The following is a 27469-nucleotide window of genomic DNA, read 5'->3' as shown; positions in this document are numbered from 1 at the left end:
GGATTCAAATCCCCACTCTATCATCAAGCTCACAGGGTCACTCTGGGGCAGCCAATTTTACAAGGATGATGTGAGCATAATACAGAGAGCAGAAGAAAACTATGAGCTTCTTGGAAGAGGGGTAGAATAAAAATCTAATAATATACAGATACAGAGGCCTTGTATGTAAGGCGCTAATGGTGAGTTATTTGCTTATAAATAGCACAGAATTTAAACTAACCATTTTAAAAAATGGAGGGGCACTTTAAGCATGGTTAGGGTAAGCAACATGCTGGGTATACCAAATGAGAAACCTGCACATACAAATATACCATATTTTCATATGACATTCAACTTGTTTTTAAAGACCCAATGTAGTAGAATCCAATTCCTAAACATAAAAAGAACTGGTGACAGCATATAAACATAAAGTAACCATATAGTAGTATCCCACACAGCAGAAGACACTGAGCCTCCACTTGAAGAAAACTTCAAACTTGCAAGTTATTCCAGAGACAGAACAATAGTAGCAGCTGGCAGTATTGTTACATCTAGCACTCAATATTACTTACCAACAATTCCCTGTTCCTGTTCATCCCCTTCAGCAAACATAGCCTGGCTTGGTAAGCTATTCCGAGAACGAGTGACTGATTCTAGCTGTGAAGCCCGTCCTAACAGAGATAGCTCATCAAGCACCTCTCCCTCTTTGGCTTCTAGGTCAGATTTAGAAGTTGTTAGCTGTTTTATGGTATCTGGCATCATTAGATTTGGATCATTCAGGCAGGCTACAGTACCGCTGTCCAAGCTTAAAACCCTGGTACGACTCTTGGCACTGTTTGCGCTGGAAGTCCGACGTGTTGAATGCCTTTTGCCATTTACCTCAGAACCTAAGTGGATTTTGTAAGAGCCTTCCAAGTCTGTGCCCCTTTCTTTTGCGGTATATTTGGTCTTAAAGGCATTGTACTTCCCCTCAGGAGATTGACACGAATGGGAGGTGGTGCTGGAAGAGCTATCACTGCTGAACTGATGGGCTGACTGCATGCTTGAGGTCCTGCTCAAGTCACTTTGATCACTTGAGTCCTCGTCATGACAAAAAACCGCACTGTGGGGTTTGGTGCCAGATACACCACGAAAAGATATATATTCTTTGTGCCGACTCGTGTCAAAACTACTAGCCCGTTTTTTCCCCGTCCTCCTCCTGCTGGACTTGTGAGCTGAAGCTGTCCGATGAATTAAGCTACATGATTTAGGTCTTACATCCCCCTCCTTTTGCTTGCCATCCATCTCCTTACAAGTCCTTGACTCAACCAAGGATTTCTCCTTCTGCTCATCTCTCTTCTCAGCTGGCTTCCCATGGGGCTGGTCTGCTTGTGTAATCAATTCATTGGCGTGAGGGTTCTTATTTGCTTCTTCTGAAGCAGAACTACTAAGAGCCCTCTGATTATGCATCTCCTCTGATGCATTTGAACCCCTTTTCTCTTGCAAGCAACCACCAACGCTCGTTTCTATGGCAGTTCCTTCACTACTAGTCCTTTTGTCAGTAGCAAAGCTGCAATCATCAGACTCAAGAGAGCAGTCCTTTTTCTTGCTGCTTTTCGTCTCCTCTTTAGGTGACTGTTCATGATCTGACAACACACTTTCTATGTGAGTTGAGCTAGTCTGCTCACTTTTGTAGCTGCTAACAGTACTGATTGTGTCACGATCAGTCCCACTACAATAGCTCTCTGTTGAGCCACTGCTCCGAGTACTCAGACTTCTGAGACTATCCGCACTTTTGTCTGGTTTTAAAGATTTGCTCTTACTGCTTTTGAACTGCAGCTGTGGGCTGCTACACTTGAGAATATCGTCCAGTTGAAAGACTCCAGAAATACAAGAGTTCTCAGCTAAGGATTCTTTGGATCCAGATCGAGGTTTGGAAGCTTCTAGTTCACTGACAGGATCAAGGCCTCTCCGCTGCTGATAAAGGGGAAAGTCACTTAGTGACACATCTGGAAAAGCAACAGCTGAGCTAGAAGTTCTTGGCACCCCTCGAGGTCTATGGTCTTTCCTATAGGAGTGTGAATGTAATGGAACAAGAGAAGCCATTTCTGTGTCACATGCATTAGACAGAGACTGACTGGCAAGCTGGTTACTGGGGAGGCACACTTTGTCGCTGCTGTCCCTCGGCATCTCCTGTCCAGATGACACTGATGGCTGGATGGACACGAAGGAATCGATGGAGACCAAATGGAAAGTCTTTTGATCAGCTGCCAAATCTGTTTTTTGTTAATAAATAAGAAGGAAACAGTTGTTCTTTGGAAAACATACTTATATAAATTAATAATCTTACAGTTAGATAAGTCTTGCATTACTGGGAAACATTTATACTGGAATTTATCCCTATTTGCTGATATTGGACCATAATAAAAAATATTTAAATTAAGCTGCATTTCACATGCTTGCAGCCTAATGAGTTCCAAGTGAAAGATCAATCTGACTATATAACATAAAAACAAAAATATAATCACAATTTACATGTTCGCATTATACAGTCGCCCTAAATGTATACTTAATTCCCATTTCATGTGCTGTAGGTATCACTGTACTACACCCACAGCCCTTCTGTTATTCACTTTCATAATTATCTTATGTAAAAAAAACTCCATTTGTGTACAGTTCAGAGTCCATCAAAACAATATGTAATGATAACAGAGATGACTGTCACATGAATTACAGTAATCCAGGCTATGAAAGAGCCAATCAGGCATGTGTTCAAGGTAGCTCTTTTCACCTATGAGTGCTGGGCTCTCGCTCACTCTGTGCACAGTGTTGGAAGGGAAGAAAACTGGCAATAATGTGTTCACCTAATATGGCAAGTCCCTAATCAACCGATTTATCAATAATAGTTCAGACAAGAACAACACAGCCTACTTTATTTGCTACATTCCTTCTGCGGTGAGGCATGCACGTACCCAGAACTAAAAGAGAATTTGATTTTCTCCTTGAAAGGTAATGCTTCAGCAAACCCAAAGGATAGTTGCTTGGCATGCTACTTCAAATGAAGAAGCCAACCAAAACATGATGTTTGTTCTTTTTGAAATATGGTAATGCATCAAACAACAAAATCAAATTGTGTTTCATCTTCAGGTGCGAAAAGTTTTAATTTATGGGTTTTACTTTCCTTACAATTGCATTAACGTTTATTGCTTTATAGAAAGTATGATCAAGTCTATCATGGAGGAAACTATGGGCAATGAGTTTTTGTCCCCACCTTTGCCCAGCATGATTGCCACTGACAAATCTCCTCTGACAGAAACCCACCAAATTGGAATCAAGATTAAACAGAAGCATGAAAAACAGAGAGCTATGGGGATCTGCATATTAGGAAATGAAGGATAACTTGTTTGGGGCCAGGAGATGAGTTCACAATTGAGGGTGACTGCAATTTTACTATGCAATTACAAAAGAACCCAAACAAATAAACCCAAGCACAACATCTTCCAAATCCATATTGCATGGACATTTTTTGGAAGACTTTCTAACTCTAATGTTTGCATACAGAAAGTGGTATTCAGTCATCAAACCAAGCTGTTCATAGATGAGTAACATACATAGATAACCAAGATGGTAATCTAATGCTTTTTAAGAAAATAGATTTAGACTGGTTAATGTCTATTTTCAATGAATATGCTTACACTACCAAAAAACTAAGTGTTGGGAAGTTAATAATTGCATTGGGCTTTCCGGTATTGACAGAATGTGCACACATTCAGTAATTTGAATGGCCTAATTTTGCACACAGGGGCATACAGAAGTAAAAATATAAGATCTGAGAGAAATCAACCCTGACACAGTTGCAGTGACTTGATTCTTGATATTTTCAGGTAAAGTCTTTTATTCCAAGAGAAAGACCTGTGCACATTCAATTATGAATGCCATATGAATGTTATACTAAGTATAACAGATCATTGAGCAAAAATGCAGCAGATCTTGAAGTGCACAAAATGCCATATGGGTATGTGGGAAGACTACTTAATTGAGTCTGCAGATATTCTTCAAAAACTCCTAGTACTGTTTTGGTCTCTCTCTCTCTACAAGTTATGCCCACAGAGATGAGTGTTATATCTATGAAACATAATGTATACAAATGCTCAGAAGAAGGCAAATTTTGTTGGCCAAACAGAACAGGCATTAGGAAAACCTTTAAACAGAAAGGACTCTAAAAAAAAACCTGGGAGCTATACCATCACCATAGTGTCAGGCTCACACATGTACACTGGATATGCAGTTCAATCCATCATTAATGATGGCACAAATATTCATCTGGAAATTAAGTGGAAAAATCATAATAACACAATTCCAAATCCATTAAAGATCAGTAGTTACCAAAATGGCCTCTCAGATACTTTTATATGCAGCATCTTAAGATGTCACAGAATCATAGCGTTAGAAGGGCCATCTAGCCCAACCCACTGCTCAAGAGTCTTACCTTGCTCTTCACTCCCTTCTTTACAGAGGCTAGAACTCTGGCCAAGACTGAGACTGATGTCATCAGAAGTCTTTGCAGTGTCAGTATCACCTGTTCATGAAAAGGAATGTGAGTTTTCCAAAAGTACTGCCTTGTTTCCTTGATTAGAATATATTTTTTGAAAATTGTGACTGGTAGCTGGAATTCTAAAATAAATAATGCTATGCTCTTTTGTATACTAAACAAACTTGCTAGCATGGTACTTTGCTCCATTTTAGCAGTGCAGCACTGCACTGCAATGGTACAACAATCACATCTAGAGAACATGAATTTATGTTGTGCAGCTACAATACTGATACTGCAACTATATTGTTACAAGGCCAAAGTAGGGTAGAGACAGGGAGTGACAGAAAGACTTGTCAGCATTCTATTCACTATTCCACTATTAGACATACTCCTTATCTCAATATGTATGCAGAAACACAAGAGTCACAGTTTTACATGCATCCACTATTCCATCAACCTCAGACTTCACTCTTAACAAGGAGCTGCAGCTGCTCACATGACGATATCACACAGTGAGGATAACAAGGGCAAACAAAGGCCCCATGTGAGTAACACATTCTAAAATCTTTGGATGTCTCACCTTTCACATGAGAAATGTAGGAAATGTAGAAACTTGTAGCCTTTGACACCAACACCCCACCCACTAACACTGACGACTAGCCTTCTCTGAACCTATTCTGTTTTACTGGAACACAATCTGAGGACATATAGTAAACTATGGCTAGAAAGTTCCTATGCAACATCTTACATTTGAAAAGTTAGCAGGATCCCGACACCATAAGCAGGATCCAAACCCAACAAGGTCTACCCTCAAATGAAGGCACTTGGAAGAAGAATACAAGCAAGCATGCAAACAACTGATCAGATCCAGACTAGTGTTTCCACAGGTACAAGGATTTTAGACCATAGAACACAACTTTCTCATCTCCATATAACCAGAGAATTTTGAAATGACCCTCACAATGTTGCTCCCAAGATTCCTGTTTCCAAAAATAGAATGGGGGAGGGGCATGATTTTCAACAGCTACGGGAAGGGAAAGGCAGGAAAGACACACAAATGATTCCATGGATGAAAGTCCTTGTGTTTGCAGAAATGCTAGTCTGGATCCAAGACGAGAGCAAGACACAAGACAAAACTTGTAGAATGAGAAGGTGACAATCAACTGGAGACATTTACTCAACTTTTGTTAACAGTTGGGGTGCCACCAGCAATACAGAAACAATGCAGTTTTCACCATATGCCTGCTGCCTCTGCACAGATAGCCACCCAACAACAGCTGTGGGCCAACTGTCATAACCCAGGATGGGGCTAGGTGTCAAATGCAACTGGAAAAAATGATCACCAGACACTGCCTGCAAAACATGAGGGCTGGAACATAGCAAAGTTGGAAGCAGATAGAAGAGAATTAAGAGGTGGTGACTGGGAAAACTGGACAGAGTAAGTATGGCAAAATGGGAAGCAACCTATGGCACTTCTATCTATGCAGCTCAGTGGCAGACAGTCTACAGCTCTGATTTTTCATATGCAGAAGGTCTCCATTTAGCCCTCAAGACTGTAATGAGGGACAAGAACTAGGCTCAGTACAGCTAGAATACAACAGAGGTCTACTACAAGTCACATATGTCTTCATAAGACCCATGTTGGACTACTCTATGGCAGTCTAGGAGAGTCTGTCTTGGAAGGCAGTTCAGAGACATTGAATGGTTCGGAATACAGCAGCTCTGCTCTTTTGTCAATTATATCAGTGCCCAGTTTGTCTCTGGAATTAAGAAAAGAACTGTCCTTAGAAGCTCTATATAGTCCAAGAAAACTAAAAAATCACCTTTATCAGTATTTATTACAAGCCCATGCTCTAAGGTTGCTGGTGAAAACTTCCATTAAGGATATTTGATCAATGGGAATCTGCAGGAGAACATCTATGAATGCTGCCCCAGATCCATGCAATCAGCTCCTCCCCACATTGTATGAAATCTTTTCATTAGAGGCCTGCAGGTTATTTCTAATCAGGAAGGCATTTTTAATTGAATCCTCATCCTAGGCATTTAAAAGTTGAGGCTTACATTTTAGGAGTCTTACATGTTATTGTATGTCACCTCTTAATATTTGTTTTAAATAGAAATGGGGGATATAAATATTTTAAGAAAGTAAATATTACTGGAAGTGCCTACCATGCCAGTAAACTGGTCCATAGGCCAGAACCTTGCATAAGTCCAAGAAAACAGTGACCAGAGGAAGGGGGAATGTCAGTCAGGCATCTTGGAGGAAGCTGTGAACAATTCTCATGACCTTTGATACCACAATTTACAACAGACAAAGCATTTCTACAAAGACTACAAATAAAGCAGTTCTTAGTATTGTTATGAAAACGAGAAAAGAATTAGCATCATCTAGTTCCCTTGCTATCAACTTAATTGTCACAGAAAAATAATGATTATAAATATCCAGGGACTGTTTCAAACAAATCCAAGCTTTTGTTTCATGAAAGCCATCCACTCTAAAACTATTTGTCAGAGCATCCTAGAATAGAGGACACCATATCTGATGTGATTTCTGAAAGCAAGGTACAACTGACCTCAGGGGGGAAAAGGAAACAAGAAGAAATAGATAACTCTTGTTTGTACAACAAATGGATACAGACATTTTTACAAGCTGACTGACCAAAAATGTGTAACTTAAATTACTTTGTACATCTTCTGAGAATCCAAGAATCATCAAGAAATTTTCTTTTCAGATATCATGTGTCAACTTCCTTTGTATCAACTGTACATATTGATAGAACTAGAAATAGTGGCAGGCTACATGACACCAATTCTTCTTGCTTTGGTTACCAGAAAAGTATTTTTGATTATATGTATATATATATATATACCTTTAGCTGCAGTTCCACGAGATAAACCGGATCCAATCTAAAATACAGTTAGAGAAACAAATGACTTTCCAATAACATAGTACTGTGAAATTTATTTAGCTACATAAACAAAGCAATATCAAATGCACATAACTGTGCCTCAAAAACATTTCCCATAAAAATAATAACCTACCCTTGTAACTCAAGGTATAGTAATACATATAATTTTTAATTCTTTGTCCAAGAAGAAGAGCTGAGGTTTTGTACCCTGCTTTTTATTATACACAGGAGTCTCAACACCTCCCCTTCCTCTCCCCACAACAAATGCCCTGTGATGTAGGTGAAGCCGAGAGGGCTCTGAGAGAACCACGAGAGGCCCAAGGTCACCCAGCTGGCTGCATCTGAAGGAAGAGTGAGGAGTCAAAACCAATTAACCGCTGCTCTTAACCACTATATCACACTGACTCTCATGAATTAATCATGCTACTACTTATATCCTTTCAGAGGGAAAAATGCCAAGCAAATGAGTTTGCAAATTACTAGAAGGTGCTCCAACAATTAATGCACAAAAGTAGCAGCAATATTAGAAGACAATTTAATTTCAAAAAATGCAACTACTATGACATCTTGCAGGTAAAGACTGGCCAATGATGGCACCAAACACATTTGAGCAGCTGACAGCAGCAATGAGCTTCTGAGAAGAATCAGCAAAGATATTTCACTAGCAATGAAGCCCATTGTGCAAGAAACAACAAGCTCTGGAAAACTGTCATTGGTAAGGGCTGGCCAGAGCCCATTGCCCAGGCGGTTGCCAGTGATGGCTGCTCCTCAGCGTGATACAAGCAGACAGAGAAACGCGTTCCTCACCTCAGTCAGGCCTGAAAGGAGGTGCAGCATCCTGAGTAAGAGGTGAAATTGGCCCTGAGTGGCAGATATTCCACCAACAGAAAAAAGGTTTCATCAGTGTTTGCTGGGCAGATCCCTCAGACCGGGGCATGCTGGTTAACTTGTGATCAAGGGTTCCCTTTTATGTGGTATGATGTTCTGCACACTTCCAGTATAGTAGAATATTAACAGTATCAAAGAGCCTAACCAACTCAGGTTTAAAAGGAACCATGTACGGCAACAATAAAATGCTTGTATATTACTGGAGAAATAGCTTTAGCAGACCTGCTTATGATAGGGCGGCTTAAAATTTTTATGTAGCCACTTGTGACACATGCAGCCTTGCAACAGACAAGAGGCTTCCAAATTAGATAAAGAAATTTAGAACAAAAACGCAGGAATGAAGATAAAACTAATAATGAAAGAGTATGTTTTGACATTTGAAAAATATTTTTAACTGTGATTACTATGGTTTCAGTTAAGATCAATGTAACCAGAAGCATTTGTTTCCGGATTAGTTCTTACCTGGTTATTTAGGTCTAAACCAGCAAAGGAATTTCGTGAACTGCAGCCAACTGGAGGAGTAGCTTCTCGAACAAATTCTGACATCTCAATCCCCCCACCAGGATCGCTTAAAAAGAAATATGAAGATCTGAAGACCATTTAGATATTATTTTGGATACCAGTTTCAAAGTCCACTCTTAAAACACACTTGAGGCTAGCGTTTCTTTAAATGATAGCCATCAAGTCATCTATTAACTAGGCAGCATAAGACATTTCCAAGAGGACACTACCCAACAAATAAACCAGGATATCTGGCTAGAAGACCTTAGTACTTTTTATCAGAATGTATTAATCGGATATACTATAAAAAGCCATAAGGAAGCAGTCACAAATAATGCAGCGGTTACCTACACAGTAACATTTTCAATGTATACTATTTCCTTTTGTAGCTTCATATACAATTACACAACATTCTACTGCCAAACAGAATGTCAGCAAAAAGAGAAGTAAAAACAAAATAAGTAAAAAAAAAAAGCCACACAAACATACAGGGGCTCCAGATTGCATCATACTAGCCCCTGAAGGAAGTGGGAGAAACAGACATTGTATATTCTTAGTGGCAGGAAGCTTCAACAGTAGATAACAATTAACCATTCACCTCATTATTTTTGACAGCTAAGAATCTTGCTTTATTGACTGGATTTCTTCTATTATGTGCACTGCCTTGGGAAGTTATTTTAAGCAGAAAGCTGTGGAAACAACCCCCCCCCCCGAGTTCCTACACTTCCAGTGCAAATTGTGAGAGATCAAAGTGGTCATAAAGGATACTCAGGCTGAATATCAGCAGCCGAGCAGCAGCAGTTTCCCTTTGTGGTGGCTACATAGAGGCCAACTAGTCTTTCCCTCTGAGCAGCAACAAAGAAAAGAAAGGTATCCCTCCCTTGTCTAGCCAAAGTCCTCCCTTGTTGCTGCTTTCCTTCTCTCCAAGGTGCAATACAACACACAATATTAGTTCATGAGGACCATTCAGAGCACCCCATTTCACTTACTAACTTTAATTATACCGTTTTTATTTCCACCTGCAACTGAAACCGACTGACATTGTTCTCTTCTCCATTTAACCTCACAACCAGTCTGTAGAGCAGGTTTGACTGAGAGTGTGTGAGTGGCCTGAGGTCACCCAGCAAGCTTGCACAAAAGAGTGAGGATTTGGATTTAGGTCTTTCAGATCCAACTCTAACCATAACACCACATGGTCTCTCAGACTGGTGTACACAACCTTCCCAAACAGTCTTCAGAACAGCTGTGTGTCTCACAACTTTCCAAATCAGTTTTTTAAATGGCTCAGGAAACCTGGAAACTTTGGTGAATGTATGTAGCTTCTCATATAACGCTTCCGATCCCACCTATATTAGCTCCCTCCAGAAAGAAGAGTACATTCAAAAAAGTAACCTCTCTTTAACCAAAGTGGACAAGTTGCTGGGCTCAGTGAGAGCGACCACTTGCCACCTGGATCCCTGTCCATTGTGGTTACTCAAATCGGGTGACTGCTGAATAGGACCCTTGAGGGATAATGTCAACTTATCCTAGATATCAGGAAAACTCCCTGAAGGGCTTAAGGAGGCAGTGGTTTGCCCCCTTCTAAAAGAAACATCACTGGATCCACGGAACATAGCCAGCTAGCACCCAGTCTCACATCTTGCATTTCTGGAAAGGTGGTTAAAAGCTGTAGACCAGCTCCCAGCATACCTGGAAGAAACTTTGGATCATGACCAATACCAGTTGGACTTCTGTTCTCGCTATGGGTGGAGACCATGCTGGTCACCCTGATTGATGATCTCCAGCGCCAGCTGGATCAAGACTGTTTGGCTCTCCTTGTGCTTTTAGAGCTGTCAGCAGCGTTTGACATTGTCGACCATGTTAGCTCACCACTTTGCTGGAACGGGGATTAGGGGGACAGCCTTGCAATGGCTGATCTCCTTTCTCCAGAATGGAACACAGAGGGTTGCAGTGCATAAAGAGTTGTTGGACCCCATTTCACACTCCCTTTTGGGGTATTGCAGGGGGCAATACTCTGACCCATGCTTTTCAACATCTATATGCGCCCTCTGGCACAGCTGGTCCGAGGTTTGGGGCTGGGCTGTCATCAGTATGCAGATGACATTCAGCACTATCTCCTGATGGATGGCCAGCTGGATTCCACCCCCCTGGAAACATTTGCCAGTTGTCTGATGTCTGGATGGCTCAGAAAAAGTCTCCTGAAACTCAACCCCTCCAAAACGGAGGTCCTATGGCTGGCTAGAAGGGGACAGGAGCAGGAAGCGTGCCCTCCTACCTGGATGGGGTGCAGCTTATGGCTGTACCTGTGGCCAGGAATTTGGGGCTGATAGTTATTCCAGTGGTATCCTATTGTTTTAAGCTCAGCCCATGCGTCTGTGTGTTTTAGCTATAAGCCGTAACAAAATATATGCTACATTTATATTAACACTGAAGATGTCTTACCTAGGTCCATTACTGTCCTTTCTCCTTGCAGAAGAGTCATCTTGTTCCGTTTTGGCACCCCTATCTATACGTTCACTTGCATTCCTCTCCACAATCTCGCCTTCATCAAGTGCTCTATGCAAACGGTAATTTACCATCTTCAGCACTATGAAGAGAGCTGCTATCACTGGGCAGTAGATTGCGACTATCACCATAGAAGAAGGAAGAGCCTGTCAAAAAGTGGAGAAGTAAAAAATTATATGTGAAACAATATCCCCTCTAGACTAAGGAAGAGATTCCCGTAGTGAAGGGAAAGAAGCTTTTAGTATGCCACCACCCGCATCCTTAGCACTCTTTCTGACTCATTCATCCCTTATTCCCTTGTCCTGTATCTCTTGAAGTATTATTCTCAATGAAGAACATATATTTTCCCTGTCCTCTTTAGCTTAATATTTTATCTTGCATAACAGAAAAGATTAGATGACTCCCATGATTCTTTTTAGGTATGATTCTGGTGCATTCTGTGTTTGGTCAAATATCTTTATGGGAGAAAGCATAATTATCTCTTCAGAAAGTTAAGCAGGTACTAAGATAGCATTAAGGGAATCAGAGCCACTGCCCTTCTTGTAATTCTAGGAGCTATCCACAGAGATTTTATATCATCATTTACGATTAAACAGTGAACAATACGCATTGGCAGAGATAACCAGCAGGCTGAAAACAAGATTCTACAACAACTTCTAGGCTGCATCCTACTCAGGTAACAGCAGTATGCCTCCCCCACTGGAACAACTATTCCACTACTGAGTGAGCAGGGTTCTCTCTAAATATATTTATTTCATTTTATTTTCTGAACTTGTATACTGGCGCTCCTGGCCAGCCAAATTACAGCAGCTCACAGCAATAATCTGTAAACCGCTCCTACGGAGCGGTAGAAATAAAAGGGTAAGGGCTAAAGGGGAAGAGAAAGGGTGGGTCCTGTCCAGGATAAAAACTCGGAGGGCCCAATCAGTAGCCATGAAGCCTACAAATGTCAATCCTGGGCAGGCCGGGGAGTTGCCGCGCAGAAGAAGGAGCCGTTCTGATATGGTGAGTCCTCCGCCCGGCTTCTCCTTGCTCTAGGGAAAGGAGCAGAGATGCCACGTCCCTGTTCCTTTCCCACCCTGGGTGCCTTTCCGCTGCAGGGGGAGCCACAGTATCTGCCATATATCCACAGTAGCTGGGGGCCTTCTCCCAGGCCCAGGAACAGCCTCTTCCCGGGCAGGGGGGGGTGCCGGCCTTCTCCCGGGCCCGGGAAGAGAATCGCCGCAACGCAGATGCAGAGAGGCTCTTCTCGGGGCCGGGGAAAGGCCTCAAATTGTGGGAGGGGAAGCCCTTCCCTGGCAGCCTGAAGCACAATCGCTGGCTCTGAGAGCCAGCAATCGTGCTCCTGCCCACCAGGGACAGCCTGTGGCCTGGGAGGGGGAGAAAAAGCCTTCCCAGGCAGCCAGAGCACTCCCGCCCACCTGGGAAGTCCTCTAGCCGGGGTGGGGGGTAATGTTCCAGGCGGGGGGCCTTCCCAGCTGCCCTGCTAATGCTTCCAGGGCCGCTGGGAATGGCTAGCGCCCACTGTTTTTTTCATACAGCTGGCTTAATTTCTAGTTCCAACAATAAAAGCCAAAGAACAATACCATTAAAAGTCATCCCCATCCTCTCCAACCCACTCTAACCCTACCTCATATCTGCCATATATCCAGGGCAGATGTTTTAAGCTGGGAGATCAGGGTAGGGGCTATAGATCTTTCCTCAACCAAACATCTGGTGGAAGATCTCCATCTTGCAGGCCCTGCGGAACTGAATCAGTTCCGTCAGGGCTCTCAGCTCTTCCAGGAGCTCATTCCACCATGCAGGAGCCAAGACCAGGTGAGCTTCACGTGGCCAGGGATCTCCAATTTATTTAAATTCGTATAGCAGAATACCCTGCACAGGGCAAAGGAAGTCAAGGTAGTACCTCAAATACTTACCTCCAAGAGTAAAAGTATGAGGGGCTAAAGATACCATCCTAAAGCAAAACTGAACACAGAACTCTAATACTGAACACCAACATATTAAATCATTTTGCAGTTTGACAGGATTAATCTATGGAATCCATTATTTACAACCAGAACAATGTAATTCAGCTATACATTGAAGCAAAGATAGCTGGCAAAATGCTGGAGAAGGTAGAGTGTGAAGAGGTAGAATGTCAGATAAGATTTTACTTGCCATAAGTTATTTTAGGCTTTTCCCAACTTCATTTCAAGCTTTAATCTTATGCTAGCAATCCATTTAAGGGTCAGAAGTTTTACTGCTCTGAGTCCTCAACAAATGAGACAGGACAGGACTCCAGTTAAAGAGCCCAGTAATTCAAAATGTTCCATCTAATTTAATTATGTAAATAGTTATCTCTCAGTCACTGTCTTCCACTTCTGGGTTGCCTTTTAGTGATGCAGAAGTTGTGCAAAGGTAATAAAATGTAACAAACAAAAATTGGTAGCATTTCAAACCAGGATCTGAAGCTTATTTCAAAACTCCCGCTAATATAAACCCCTAGCTGATTTGATGAATAAATGAGTGTTGTTAAAATGATCAGAGGTATTCACGGAAGGACTACAGCAATAGATGCCTCGGGCACCATAGTTATTCCTTACACTTTGTGAGCAGCTTGAGAAAATATCCAAGCGGCCAGACCAACCTAGTTTCCTTTTTTGACCAAGTAACAGGTTTGCTGGATCGGGGAAATTCGGTTGATGTCATTTACTTGGATTTTAGTAAAGCTTTTGACAAGGTTCCCCATGATGTTCTGATGGATAAGTTGAAGGACTGCAATCTGGATTTTCAGATAGTTAGGTGGATAGGGAATTGGTTAGAGAACCGCACTCAAAGAGTTGTTGTCAATGGTGTTTCATCAGACTGGAGAGAGGTGAGTAGCTGGGTACCTCAGGGCTCGTTGCTCGGCCCGGTACTTTTTAACATATTTATTAATGATCTAGATGAGGGGGTGGAGGGACTACTCATCAAGTTTGCAGATGACACCAAATTGGGAGGACTGGCAAATACTCCGGAAGATAGAGACAGAGTTCAACGAGATCTGAACACAATGGAAAAATGGGCAAATGAGAACATGATGCAATTTAATAAAGATAAGTGTAAAGTTCTGCATCTGGGTCAGAAAAATTAAAAGCATGCCTACTGGATGGGGGATACGCTTCTAGGTAGCACTGTGTGTGAACGAGACCTTGGGGTACTTGTGGATTGTAAACTAAACATGAGCAGGCAGTGTGATGCAGCGGTAAAAAAGGCAAATGCCATTTTGGGCTGTATCAACAGGGGCATCACATCAAAATCACATGATGTCATAGTCCCATTGTATACGGCACTGGTCAGACCACACCTGGAGTACTGTGTGCAGTTCTGGAGGCCTCACTTCAAGAAGGATGTAGATAAAATTGAAAGGGTACAGAGGAGAGCGACGAAGATGATCTGGGGCCAAGGGATCAAGCCCTATGAAGATAGGTTGAGGGACTTGGGAATGTTCAGCCTGGAGAAAAGGAGGTTGAGAGGGGACATGATAGCCCTCTTTAAGTATTTGAAAGGTTGTCACTTGGAGGAGGGCAGGATGCTGTTTCTGCTGGCTGCAGAGGAGAGGACACGCAGTAATGGGTTTAAACTTCAAGTACAATGATATAGGCTAGATATCAGGAAAAAGTTTTTCACAGTCAGAGTAGTTCAGCAGTGGAATAGGCTGCCTAAGGAGGTGGTGAGCTCCCCCTCACTGGAAGTCTTCAAGCAAAGGTTGGATACACACTTTTCTTGGATGCTTTAGGATGCTTAGGGCTAATCCTGCGTTGAGCAGGGGGTTGGACTAGATGGCCTGTATGGCCCCTTCCAACTCTATGATTCTATGATTCTATGATTCTATGAAAATCCTAGAACAGACAAATTCATGAAATATATAGAAAACATGATGAACAACTGGGTTGAATCAGCTGTGGTGACTCAACAACAATAGTATGTCGGTAATGTTTCTGCAAGCAGAGATATATTGCAAAAAAAAAGATCTTACTACATTACAGGATGGATCAAGCTGTTATTGATTACATAAATTCTACTTCACCAACAAATGCATTAAAAAAACTAGCATTTAAAGGAATACAGTATACTTTGAAAGTATTAAAACATGTTCCAAATAGTGGCTTGGAACCACTGGAAAATGTAAAGATAAACAAAAAAATGAGTTGTCAATGGGAGTGAGGTAGGGAAAAAGTCAAGTGACGGATGACTGATTTATTATACAATCTATTTTTTATAAGTCAAGCTGATTGTTATTCTCTCATTCTGCAACTTGCTTCTGTTGTTATGCAACAAATCTTCCTTTCTGCAAGTGCAGCCATATCAAATGCTGCCTTTAAGATATGATCTGGAAAGCCCCTGGTAACAAGGTTCTGGCCTCCCTTTTATAATGCTCAATATTAGTGCAATTTCCTCTGTCAATAATTAGCTGTATGGCAAAAAAAAAATGTATGTGAGTTAGATGGAAACTGAAAAACTATGGAATGGAAACTGAATGGTTTCAGTTTCAGGATAGAAACTGAAAAAAATCTATCTGTAGAAAAAATAGAAAAAAATAGAAAAAATCTATCTGTAGATTTTTTGTATAAATCTGTCCATATTCTATTGCCATTTTTTATTGATCCTGTCATCCATAAATTAATGCTTACTGAAATTTATTTCAAATTTGATTTGATGTTATTATGCTGAATGTTGTTGTCCACTGTAAATTTTATGTTCCCTAGTCAGAATTTCTTCAGTCCTTTCAATTGATTTGTGCCTTACTGCAATCACCCTGTGATTGGCGTAAACAAACTTCCTGGATGTCATCCCAGGAATATCAGAGATGTATAAATTGAAAAGGACTGGAGCAAGGACCAAGCCCTGGTGGTAGATCGTTACTCAGTTTCTTATGCTTACTAACTGACTGACCATTATAATTTGGAAAGTTCTACTGTTCGGCATGCCTTTTAGGAGTTGAAATAACGTTCTGCAAGGGAAAACTTTAAAAAAAACTTGTACAGCAAACAACTAACAGTATTGCCAATAAACGGTATTCTAGACACTTATACTCGAAACTTCTTGATTGGTCAAATCAAGACAACATACTGATGGACAAGCAGGCAGATTAAGAACCATTGTTCTGGATGCATTCTCTTCCTTGTGCCTCAGTCCTTTGACTGGCTCAGAATAGAAGACTGCTGCCTTCTTATTTCTTCTTGATGATGGTGATGCTTGCCAAACTAGATTCTGCTTATGTGCTCTACACCCTGAAGCACCATGGTGATGAAAACAATAGCGTAATACCCAACTGTCTCAACTCCCCCAGAGATGCAGCTTATTTAAATAAAATAACTCCTTTAATTATTGAAACATACAAACCTCAGTTAAAGTTAGTAATCGACTCAGACGGAAGGTGGTTTTTAATTTAATTTAAATCTAGTTAAAGTGACGAGAATTGACAAACTATTCAGAATCAGTACGCTTACCAAAATAAGCAATTATGCAAGTGGAACTTGCCAAGAATAATCAACATGGTCACATTAGATTTTAGCATTTCTTCCCCTCACCACCAAAAAGAAATCACTAAGAATTAAGCTGAAAGAGTCAGCAGGGATAAATCCCTTTTGCAACTTGGAGATGAAAACCACTATGTTCAGATAAGTTCTATCCTTATCCATGGTTCCTCTATATATTTGTGAAACAGCCTAGGGGGTGGAACACATCTAGTTGTCCAAGTTGGAATAGGGCCAATCAGGGTGCAGCAAAGCTGGCTGCACCCTGATTGGCCCTGCCCCTGCAGGTCCCACCCTCTGTCCCTGGACTCCAGCCTCTTTGCTCTCAGACACACCTCAGTGCCTGGAGCCAGCAGCAGGTAAGGGGAGAGGGCTCTGGGCAAATGGTCATGGTGGAGGGCATGCTAACAAGGGACTCTTGCCCTGCTAGGCTGAGCCTCCTAACAAAGGCCTCTTGGCCTGCTAGGCTAGGCCTCCGAACGAGGGCCTCCCGACCTGCTGACTGCCTGCTAAGGAGCTCTGTCCTAGGCCTGCTACAGAGCAGGCCAGCCCCCAGCTGCCCCACTTGATCCAGCTGCGGCCCAAAACCACCTTAAGCTGCCTGGCCAGGGAAGGGGCCCCTTTCAAGGCCCATTCTTAGGTACGGGCTTTGAAGCTAGTATACAAATAAATAAACAATTTCAAGCAAGCCATAAAAGACAAAATAACTTCCTTTAAACAGTAGACGTCTTGCATGAATAACAGAAATTAAAAAAAAGAAAACGGTGGGAAAACTAGAGCTCTATTTTGGCAATAACATATACAATGAAGAAATGTGATTAGAAATGTGTTAAAGGTATAAAAAACACAAAAAAGCAATTATTTAAATATGAGTAAAACAGCAAGGAGATAACTGTTAGATATGAAAAGGGACACCGGGAGACTGTAGAGAGATTAAATGACATCTTTTCTTCAACAGGCACAGCAGAAGACATTAGAGATGTCACCATACCTAAACAATAATTTTCAATAAAGGCATCTGAGTCAGAAACATAATATAAAATGTCTTAAATTTGGAAGCCATAGGAAATCTCTTAAATTTGGAAGACACCCAAACTGCCAGATTTTTATACATGCAATGATTTCTTAAGAAGCCTAAGCTTATTTTACTGCTTCAACAGCATAAAATGCATAATTTATAACTTGGTTAAGAACATCAAAATTGTACTATTTGCCATATTTATGAAACTTAAAAATGTAAATACTTTCTTTTCTGAAAATGCCCAACATTTGAGAGAGCATGAACTGAAATTATCTTAATTTTTGACATTAAAAACATAAAATGTTTATAGTAAACAACAGGATGTGTATTATTTGGAGTGGTGCTATCTCATGCAGTCATAAAATGACTAGCAGAATATTTGAATGCTGAGTTAAACTTCATAACACTGAAAACACTGAGCTTTTATTATATGCACATCATATAGCTCTGTACAAGATTAGTCACATACCAGTGACAATATGTTCTATACATTTGTTTATACTATTTATAGTTTGCCTTTCTCACTTGAACTCAAGGCAGAATGAGTGAGACTATCAATGGCTGGGACTTTCAATCAACAATGCAATAAAATTACAGTTGTCAAACCAACCAGATGTATAAAAGCAGAACTGAAACAAAATATAAATATTACATTAAAATGATTGAAAATTCCATTGTAGGATCCAAATTTCAGGCAAGCTATACAGAGCAGGACAGACCACAGTCACTAACGATTTTTTCAAGTAACTTTGTGAATCATTTAGCACAGCGCAACTCCTGTCAGTGTAGAAAAGCCTTCTTGAATAATTCAGTTTTGCATTGTTTGCAGAAACAGAGGAGAATAGGAGCCTTCTTGACTTCCTCAGGCAGGATATACAGGTTAGACAACTACAGTATACACTATATTTCTGACTTCCTAAAACACCATACACTGGTTAGATACCTATAGTATAAACAAGAATCTATATCAGGACTAGCCAAATTGTGGCTCTCCAGATGTCCATGAACTACAGTTCCCATGAGCCCCTGCCAGCATGTGGTCGCCATCTGTAGGTACCTAAATCTACAGATCAGAGCACACCTACCCAAAATAGATTTCTTGGCAACTTGGGTGACCCTGCAAGTTTGTAGAAAAAACTGATTTTTTTTTAGTGCATGGTGGGGTTTAATTCCCCCCAAAAGTAAAATAGTCTCTGGCCATGAAAGTCTTCAACAATTCATAACATAGCATTCTCTGTGCAAGACCTTTCCTATCACGAGTATGGTGGTTGCACTGAATCTCAGTAGCTGCACTGGTCCTAGCAGCAGTTGTGAAATAACCTAAAACCTGCAGCAGCTGCATGGGAGTCTGGGAAACACAGCAGGCATCAAAATGGTGATAACAAAGAAGTCCTGGAGCCATGGAAGGCCTAGGGGCAGCTGCAGCAGAGACCATAAGCCACAGCAGGTCCAGCAAAAAGCAAGATGGAGATGGGATTTCTGCCCCCCCCCCGCAAAGTCTTGCAGTTATTGTTATCATCTAATAGTTAAATAATTGTTATCATCTAATAGTACAGGCTATCTTAAATAAAGAACTTCATACTCATACTACTCATTTTGAATGAATAACTTCTTGTCTTACATAAAATCTTATTACTCATTTGTCTTGAAAAACATTTTACTCATTCCAAAAGAGAAAATGTTGCATACATTTTCCCTCCTTAGCTCCTCAAAACCTCCACCTTTTCTACTAAAGAAACTGAAAAACATCCTTAGAAAAAGAGGGGAGGAAGTTATTTTATTACATACTCCCATGCCTTCACATCCCTAATCATAAATTAGAAACAATTATATTTTGAAATTGACAACTTAAAAATGAACACATTTTTAGATTTGGATGGCATTCAAAGTAAGTGTTCCAAAAAAACTCAAATGTGAACTTGCTGGCATTAATAAAAATGTATTTTATCCAGAAAATTAGCCTCCCCAGCCATTTGGAGGGCAGCTAATATAACCTCCACTTTAAAAAGTAGCTTTGGAGGGATCCTGTCAGCTTAACTTCTGCTTCAGTTAAATTGGTGGACAGCATTCTGTAAGAATTATTAAACATGTAGATAGAAGAATAAGCCTTGTTGAAGATTAATCAATAGAATTTCTGCCAAAAGAAGTCCTGCCTCAGCTTTTTAAAGTTCTTTGAGAGTCATCCAATATACAAATAGAGGCTGTCCAATAAATATTACATATGAAGACTTCAAAAAGCTTTTGAAAAAGATCCTCAGTAAGGACTCACTAAATTTACCAACCATGGGATAACTGGAAATGTTGTTTTATGAAACAGTAACAATAAAGAGACAGTAAAAGTTGGTGGACAATTCTCACCAAGGAGGAGAGTACACATGAAGCTGCTTTACACTGAATCAGATCTTTGGTCCATCAAGATCAGTACTGTCTATGTCAGCCTTTCTCAAATTTTTAACGAGAAAACCCAGAAGTGGCACAGTTGTGCAGATTATGGTTGAGAAACGTAACAATGTGTGTGCATGCCCATCTAGGGCCCCTCCCCTTCTCACCTCCTCCATCACTGGCCATTTTGGGAGGGGAAGGGTGGGTTGACATGATCATATATGGTCATATCACCTGGTAAACATTTAACAAATATTTGAAAATATAGTAAAAATTATTTAACTTCCACCCATTCAGGAAACCCTGCCAGGGCCATCAAGAAACCCCAGGTTTCATAAAATACTGGTTGAGAACGCCTAAGTCTATGTGGGTCCCCAGGGTTTCAGGCAGACATCTTCCACCTGATTCTTTTAGCTGGATATGCAAAAAATCTAATCTGGGAACTTCTGCATACATAGCACACCACTGAGCCACTGCCCTTCCCCACAAATAATGCTGGAAAATACCTGAGACCTGTACCAGAACTAAGGCTGAGTAAGTTAGTTATAAACATTTGAAGTTAACAGTGAGGATTAGGGTTGTGCGCTTTGGCTGCCGACCAGCCGTTCACGCCCGAAGCAGCCAGCACCGTGGCATGGGGGAGAGGGGCAGCGCTGGTGGCAGGTGCCACCCCCTCCCCTCCACATGCTGCAATGCTTGCTGCTTCGGGCGTGAATGGCCGCTTTGACAGCCAAAGCACACAACCATAGTGGGGATGGTCAAGTCAAGAGTCCAAACCAGGAACTCTGTAGTGCTACTGTGGAAGAACCCCTCAAGTAGAAGTAGGGGATGGTGTGGTCATGTAACCTTACCTGAGTTTAGAGCATATTGGCAGCTAGGTTATTCCAAAGTAGCTGCAGGACTTCAGCCTTCCTAATAAGGGAGAATCAGATGCAAACACTATAATCTGACTCTGCATGCCTGCCAGGTGATACTTAGCAGTGGTCCCCAACCTTTTTATCACCGGGGACCGGTCAATGCTTGACAATTTTACTGAGGCCCGGGGGGGGGTAGTCTTTTGCCAAGGGACGTCGCCACCGCCGCCTGATCCCCTGATCCACTTGCTTTCCCGCCAGCACCCCTGACTTCCCGCCGTCCACTGGGGGGCGCTGCCAACAGCAGCTGCGCAGTGCCATGCCGAGGGGGAGCCCCAGCCATGGTGGCCGCTGGAGAGCACCAAAGGTGAGCCAGCAGCAGAGTAGCAGGGCAGCCCCAGAGGCAGCAGACAGGGAGGAGGATGAGGAGGAGCCGCGGCCCGGTACCGACTGATCCACGGACCGGGACCAGTCCCCGGACCGGGGGTTGGGGACTACCGATACTTATGATAGGAGGCTACATCTAAGCAGGCTATAAAAGAAGAGGAAACAGTAGCATGTAGGTTTCACCGGTGCTTTTTCTTTGGAGACCCGGCCTGATGGGTTATTGCCATAAGAAGCTTCCAGTGACTAAGAAGATGTAAAGAACTGTCTTTCTATATACTGTGGCTTGTTTTTCAGTCTGCAATTAAAGTATATTTGTGTTAGCCTCACTGGGTTTCCTTTGACCACCCAAATCCTTTAAAAGAAGGCTTGTCTCAAACTAAGCCTCTGGCATAAAAGACTTACAGTGGGCATGCCTGCTCTCTCAATGGGCTGCCCTATTCTGCTAGCCAGTTCACCACAAGGCAACACTGCTGGCACTGGCTGCCCTTCTTTTTCTTTCCCCTCCCCCTCCAGCCATTGCCATTGCCAAACTCATGAGGGAATCAGGTTCCCTTGCCTACCCTCCAACATGGGAGGGCAAGCAAGGATTTGGCAGCTGCCTAACTCATCAACACCACTTCTGAGGATTGCTTCCTCCTGAGTCCTTGCTGAGGACCGCTTCCAGGGGTCAAGCCTGTTGCATTGAGGAATACAACGGGCACTAGATTAGAAGGGGGGCATGGAAGAACTCTGCAGACAGCCTCCCTCTCCCTCATGGAAAGGCTGCTGGCATGTGTTATGGAACTCACCGGCAGGGGCAGCTCTCATGCGGCAGGGATCTGCAGCCTCCAAGCCTCAGAGGGAAGTGGAAGGAGATTGTGGTCAGGGGTGGGGGTCAGAAGGCAATTGGCTGGCCGCTGGAAAGACAGGCAAGCCGGTTGGAGGAGGAGGAACTCAGGGGTGGTACAGTTAAGCACTGAGTGGCACTTGAAACACGTTCCTCCTCTAAGGCCTTATCCAAAATATTTAGTTGAACAGATGATAAAGAGGCATAAACTTAGATCTGAAATATCAGTCTGGCATACTTGTGAGGAATCCTATATCAACCAACGTATCTACACCCAGACCCATTCATTCTGAAATTCTACCAACCACATTTTTATTCCACCCATCTCCCAATGAGTTTAATCCAGTGTACGTGGGTCTCTCCTCTATTTAATTTTCATAGAGATAGACCAGGCCGAATGAGAGCGAATGGCCCAAGTTCATTTAGTGTGTATCACAGGTGAGAAGGGATTTGGTCTGTAACTCTCTGGCCATAATCCAACACTAACTTCTAAGGTTAAGCACTCTGGGATGGCCTAAGATGCCATTAGAAATGTCACACTAATGAAGTAGCAACCAATGCACTCCTGGGAGGGGTTTATTTTCTCTGACAACTGGCATTTGAATGGTTTCTTATACAAAATTTTAAGTAAACATGAAGCTAAGTACATAGTCACAAACCACATCCTAAGATTTCTGGCTTCCTCAAAGGATGTGCTGTAAATATTTCTTCATTGTGCAACTGCCATAATGGCACAACGCCAAAATGCCTTCAGTAAACAATACTTTGGAAGTAAGGAAAGAGATAACCACAGTAGTTCTATCTATTTAAATTATGTCTAGACTGCATGCACATGGTAAAATGAGGAAGAGAAAGGGACAGCCAATTATGACTCAACTGATTTTAACATGTGACTAATAGGCCTATATTCACTATTAAGGTAGATGCTTTGTTTGCACAAACCCACATGGCCTGCCCAAATAATCTCACAAGCATGAGCTGCCCAAATAATCTCACAGATTGTCTGCTGCCTCTTCTTTACTTATTAGCAGTACCTGAAGCAGGAAGGGGAAAAGGATGGTAAACTTTCAGATGAGATCATTCTCTAATTAGGTTAGGGCCCATTTGGGGATTATAATTGCTGACCAAACTGGAATGAGGTACTGGCAAGCCCAGCAGAGCCTACTTCCATTGCTTAGTCTTGCTATGTCAAAGCTGTTGTGAAGCTGGGAGAGGCAGGCAGGCATTGTGAGAGCTTCTTGGGAGCTTCAGCTGCAGGGAGGAGAAAAAGTTGTCTCTCAAAGTTTCTACCTCTGCACTGTCTTTCTCTCCCAGGGTCAGCCCCAAATACAGCTCTAGCCTAAGTAAGTATAAATGGAGCGCAATGCAGGCTATTCCCCCATAGCTTTGCTCAGAGATAGCCTCATCCAATTGCTGAAGCCCCAAGCTCAGCAGAAGCTATTTCCAGATAGCCTTTCTCAAATATGCAAAGACATGGAAACATTTTCTTAGTGATTTTTTTGCAATCCCACCCCAGGAATGTCTCTGGAACAAGGAACAGAACAGTCTTGGCAGTCTTCAAGCAAAGGTTGGATACACACTTTTCTTGGATGCTTTGGGCTGATCCTGCGTTGAGCAGGAGGTTGGACTAGATGGCCTGTATGGCCCCTTCCAACTCTATGATTCCATAATTTGAGCATGAAGTATCAAATAATTTTTTAAATCTCAATTTTTTAGAATCTCAAAGCAGAGTACCCCAATCACTACTCCAGTGGAAACACAGTTCTGAAACTTTACAGTTTTTATGGTGAAGCAAATCAATTTTAAACTATTTTATGTATAGGCAGCTTCCCAACTGCAGAGCAGTTATTTGGCTCCTGTTTTCCACTAACCACTACAAGGCAGGCACATCAAGAACTATTTTCATAAGACAAACAAGCCAGTGACAAGTGAGAGGTACTTTTTCCTATTGAAATAATCAGAACACCCAATGCTCATATTATTTTATCCCTTAAAAACTGACATACATTGAAATTACAGGATTTAGAAATACTATGCCTTTGGTGAAGCACTTACATGATTATTTCATCAATTGATGACCAGCTACCCGGACCACAACTCAGTTCACTTTTATTATACTACTACTAAGCTACCAAAAGTGGTCAAGCACCCAGTAAACATAGGTTAGCTGCAAGTCTGGTCCAAGCTGAAGCACTTGATCAACGTGTTAAACTGAGCAGATCCACTCAACCTATATTCCTAACATTCCAGTTAGATCAAATGAATTACTCCCCAGAAAAACCAGAACAAAGCTTTATTCCAAGGGCACCATTAAGACCAACAAAGTTTAATTCTGGGTATAAACTTTTATATGCATGCACACTTCTTCTGATTCAGAAAAGATAACCACCTGTACCTCACAGTTAAAAGTTGGAAAATACAGGTTTGAAAAAAAATGTCTTGCCTTATCAGTAATGGCACTTCAGCTTCTGCTAAGAAATTGTTAGTCATAAGCAAACTATGATTGCTCCTCTATTGCACAGTACAGCTTTAATGAGAAAGCCAGGATCTTTTCACTGTCTCCTTAATACAGTTAGATTAGAGTTCAGCAGCATCTTAGAGACCAACAAAGGTTTCAGAGTATCAGACAAGAGGAGGATTGACTCTTGAGACCTTATGCCTTGAATAAGTTGTTCATCTCCCATAGCTGCAAGCTCATGTACAGCTCTCCCTGGAGACTCATTTGGTGAACCACATACCTCTTTTACAAGTCAGCTTTTGCCTTGTGCTGTCTGTTTACTTAGATTTGCCAGGAATTAAATGTGATTGCTGCCTGGTTGCCACAGCAACACTCACTCACTGGAAATTAGTCCCATATAAAGTGAACAAAACCAAGTATGGGGAGCCGGACAGGTAGGAAATAGAATCCGTACAAAAATGCACGTACAAGAAAAAGCCATTTCCTAATTCCAGTCTAAGACACACACCCTCCAATGATAGCCAATTCCTAAAATCAAACTAATTCCACATTCTGGATAATTAAGTGAGCACACAGTTTTAAAAATATCTGCAGAAACATCCTATATGGCAATGCTATATAAAAGCAAACCAGCAAAATTAGAGGGGAATGGGAAACTCCAGCCCAGGAAGCAGGGAAAAAGGCATACAGCTATCTTAAGGAGAAGATGTTCTAAAGCAACACACACATTAATACCTCACACACACAAATATTAAGTGAATCTGGACCATCCCATAATATTATCAATTTGTTGTGCATCCATGAGTTTGATAAAGCTCTCATGACTATTAGCCTAGAAAATGATATGGCTAGATTCAGGCAGGTTAGTCATAACTTTTTATGTAAGATCAAACATTAAGAAGGACCTATTCTATGCTCCCCCTCTCTACAAGTTACCTACACTGACACAGTTTATAACACACAAGTTTATTATTTTATTTATATATTTATTTATTCATTCCTTTTATTTATTATATATTTATATACCATCCTCCCCGAGGGCTCAGGGTGGTTTACAGAAAACACCCTTCCATACAGCTTTATATACATATATACACATTATAAAATAAAATGTATACAGTCATAGCAAGAAGAGGTTCTGGAGCTTATTAGAATCTTGAGTAATCTTCATCTCCCACAAGTGCCAGCAGTCCACACTTAGCACATGAGCAAACCATCCTAAGCTTTATCAGGAAAACAAACTAATTCAAAGAGCGGACAAATTAATGCAATTGAAAAACAAAGATCAGAGCTTTCTGTAATGGTGCCTGTATCCTCAGATGTTTTTTGGACTCCCTAAAAGTAACGCCATAGTTACAGGTTAAACTTAGCAACCAACATTCATAGGCTGCAAAATAAGGACAAGTCCAAAATAGCAGTCGAGCAGGTCTCCATTGTGGTAGCCTTTGTGCAGCAGGGGGCAACTACTTCCCCACTGCATTCGGATGGGCACCTTCCAACATGCAAGGTTAGCCTTGACACCCAGTTCTCAATAGTGTTTCCATAGGTAACGTGTGATGGTCATGTACAATTTCACACACAATCTTTTTTTTTTTTACTTTCACACAGCCGGAGCCCTAATTCCTAAACAAAATTCCTTCCCTGTAGACATACCGAACCCTGCGAAGCAGCACTATAAGCCAGCCAATCAAGCCTTGTTTACTCCATCCCAGAGAGCACCCCAGAGCCAGTCCACTCGACAGCCCCCTTCTTCCCGGCTTGCGTCTCCCGGCGGGCCAGAACCGGGTGCAAATAGGAGCCAGTTGGCGCTGGCACCCTTAAGGCGAGATCGCCCTCCGCTTCCACGCGAAGCCATCAAAAGAAAGCCACCGGGCGGGCCGGGCCGGCGCAGCGGGATGCAGGAGACGAAAGCCCCCCGGAACGCCTCCCGCCCTCACTCACCATGTAGAGGGTGAAGGGGAAGCCGAGCAGGAAGAGCCACAGGTAGAGGTGCAGCGCGTTCACCCCGGCGCCCTGGTGCGGGTCCTGGTACCAGCCGCCGCTCAGAGCCGCCCACACGCCCTGGCGTAGGATCTGCAGCACCTGGGAGCCCATGGCGGCCTGGCCCGAGCCAGGTCCCGCAGCCCGCTGCTCCCTGCCCCGCTCGCTCTATCCCCCCTGCGAGCCCGAGCGCCGGCACAGCCGCCCGCCGCCTCCACAGCGCGAGCCTCGCGACAGCCACAGGAGCCGCCACCCCCTCCGCCGCCTCCGCCGCCGCCTCCCCCCCACCAGCGCCGCCGCCATCTTAGGTCCGGGCCCCGGGCCGCCCACGGCCCGGCAGCCCTTGCGGCAGCTTCCTCGGCCGCCCTCCCCTCCCCTCCCCTCCCCTCCCCTCTGCGCGAAGCCAACGAGCGGCGCGAGCGGCACACGGCCGGAGGCGAGCGAAATGCGCGTCTGGAGCTCGCCCCGAAGCGGACGGGAAGCGAGTGGCAGAAGGGGTTTCTTTCCACAGCGGCGGGTTTGGCTCGCAGGCGGCCGGGAGCCTGGTGCCAGGAGCACGCCGCCCTTCTCCATCAGCCCGCAGGCATACATAGGGAAAGGGCCGCGACATGTGTTTGACAGGGGGCGACGCCAAGGGCAGTCCCTGGCATGCTCAGGCAGGCTCTGAAGACCCGCGACCACTCAGCGGGGACAAGACTGCTCTTGGCAGTTTTGCCTGGCCATGTAGGTGTTCACCGCAAGCCCCCTGACCTGTCCCCCAGAGTA

General features: G+C 42.7%; 1 protein-coding gene across 3 annotated transcripts in view; it reads right to left on the bottom strand.

Annotated features, from left to right (window-relative positions):
• PCNX1 (pecanex 1) overlaps window positions 1-26959 on the bottom strand; it is a 91529-nt gene extending 64570 nt beyond the window's left edge. For 2 of the 3 annotated variants that reach the window (XM_077322646.1, XM_077322648.1), the window contains exons 1-6: window positions 26666-26959; window positions 11233-11441; window positions 8752-8857; window positions 7363-7399; window positions 4448-4537; window positions 552-2234 (exon numbers count right to left, since the gene is read on the bottom strand). In XM_077322646.1, the coding sequence (XP_077178761.1) occupies window positions 552-2234; window positions 4448-4537; window positions 7363-7399; window positions 8752-8857; window positions 11233-11441; window positions 26666-26818 (2278 nt within the window). In that variant the 5' untranslated portion in view covers window positions 26819-26959. The remainder of the gene's footprint in view (window positions 1-551; window positions 2235-4447; window positions 4538-7362; window positions 7400-8751; window positions 8858-11232; window positions 11442-26665) is intronic. The other variant, XM_077322649.1, reaches the window with a different exon arrangement.
• Between the last annotated feature and the right edge of the window lie 510 nt (window positions 26960-27469).

Source organism: Paroedura picta, chromosome 2 (genome assembly GCF_049243985.1).
Source record: "Paroedura picta isolate Pp20150507F chromosome 2, Ppicta_v3.0, whole genome shotgun sequence".
NCBI classification, from domain to species: domain Eukaryota; kingdom Metazoa; phylum Chordata; class Lepidosauria; order Squamata; family Gekkonidae; genus Paroedura; species Paroedura picta.
This window is presented reverse-complemented; position numbering and strand designations above follow the sequence as displayed.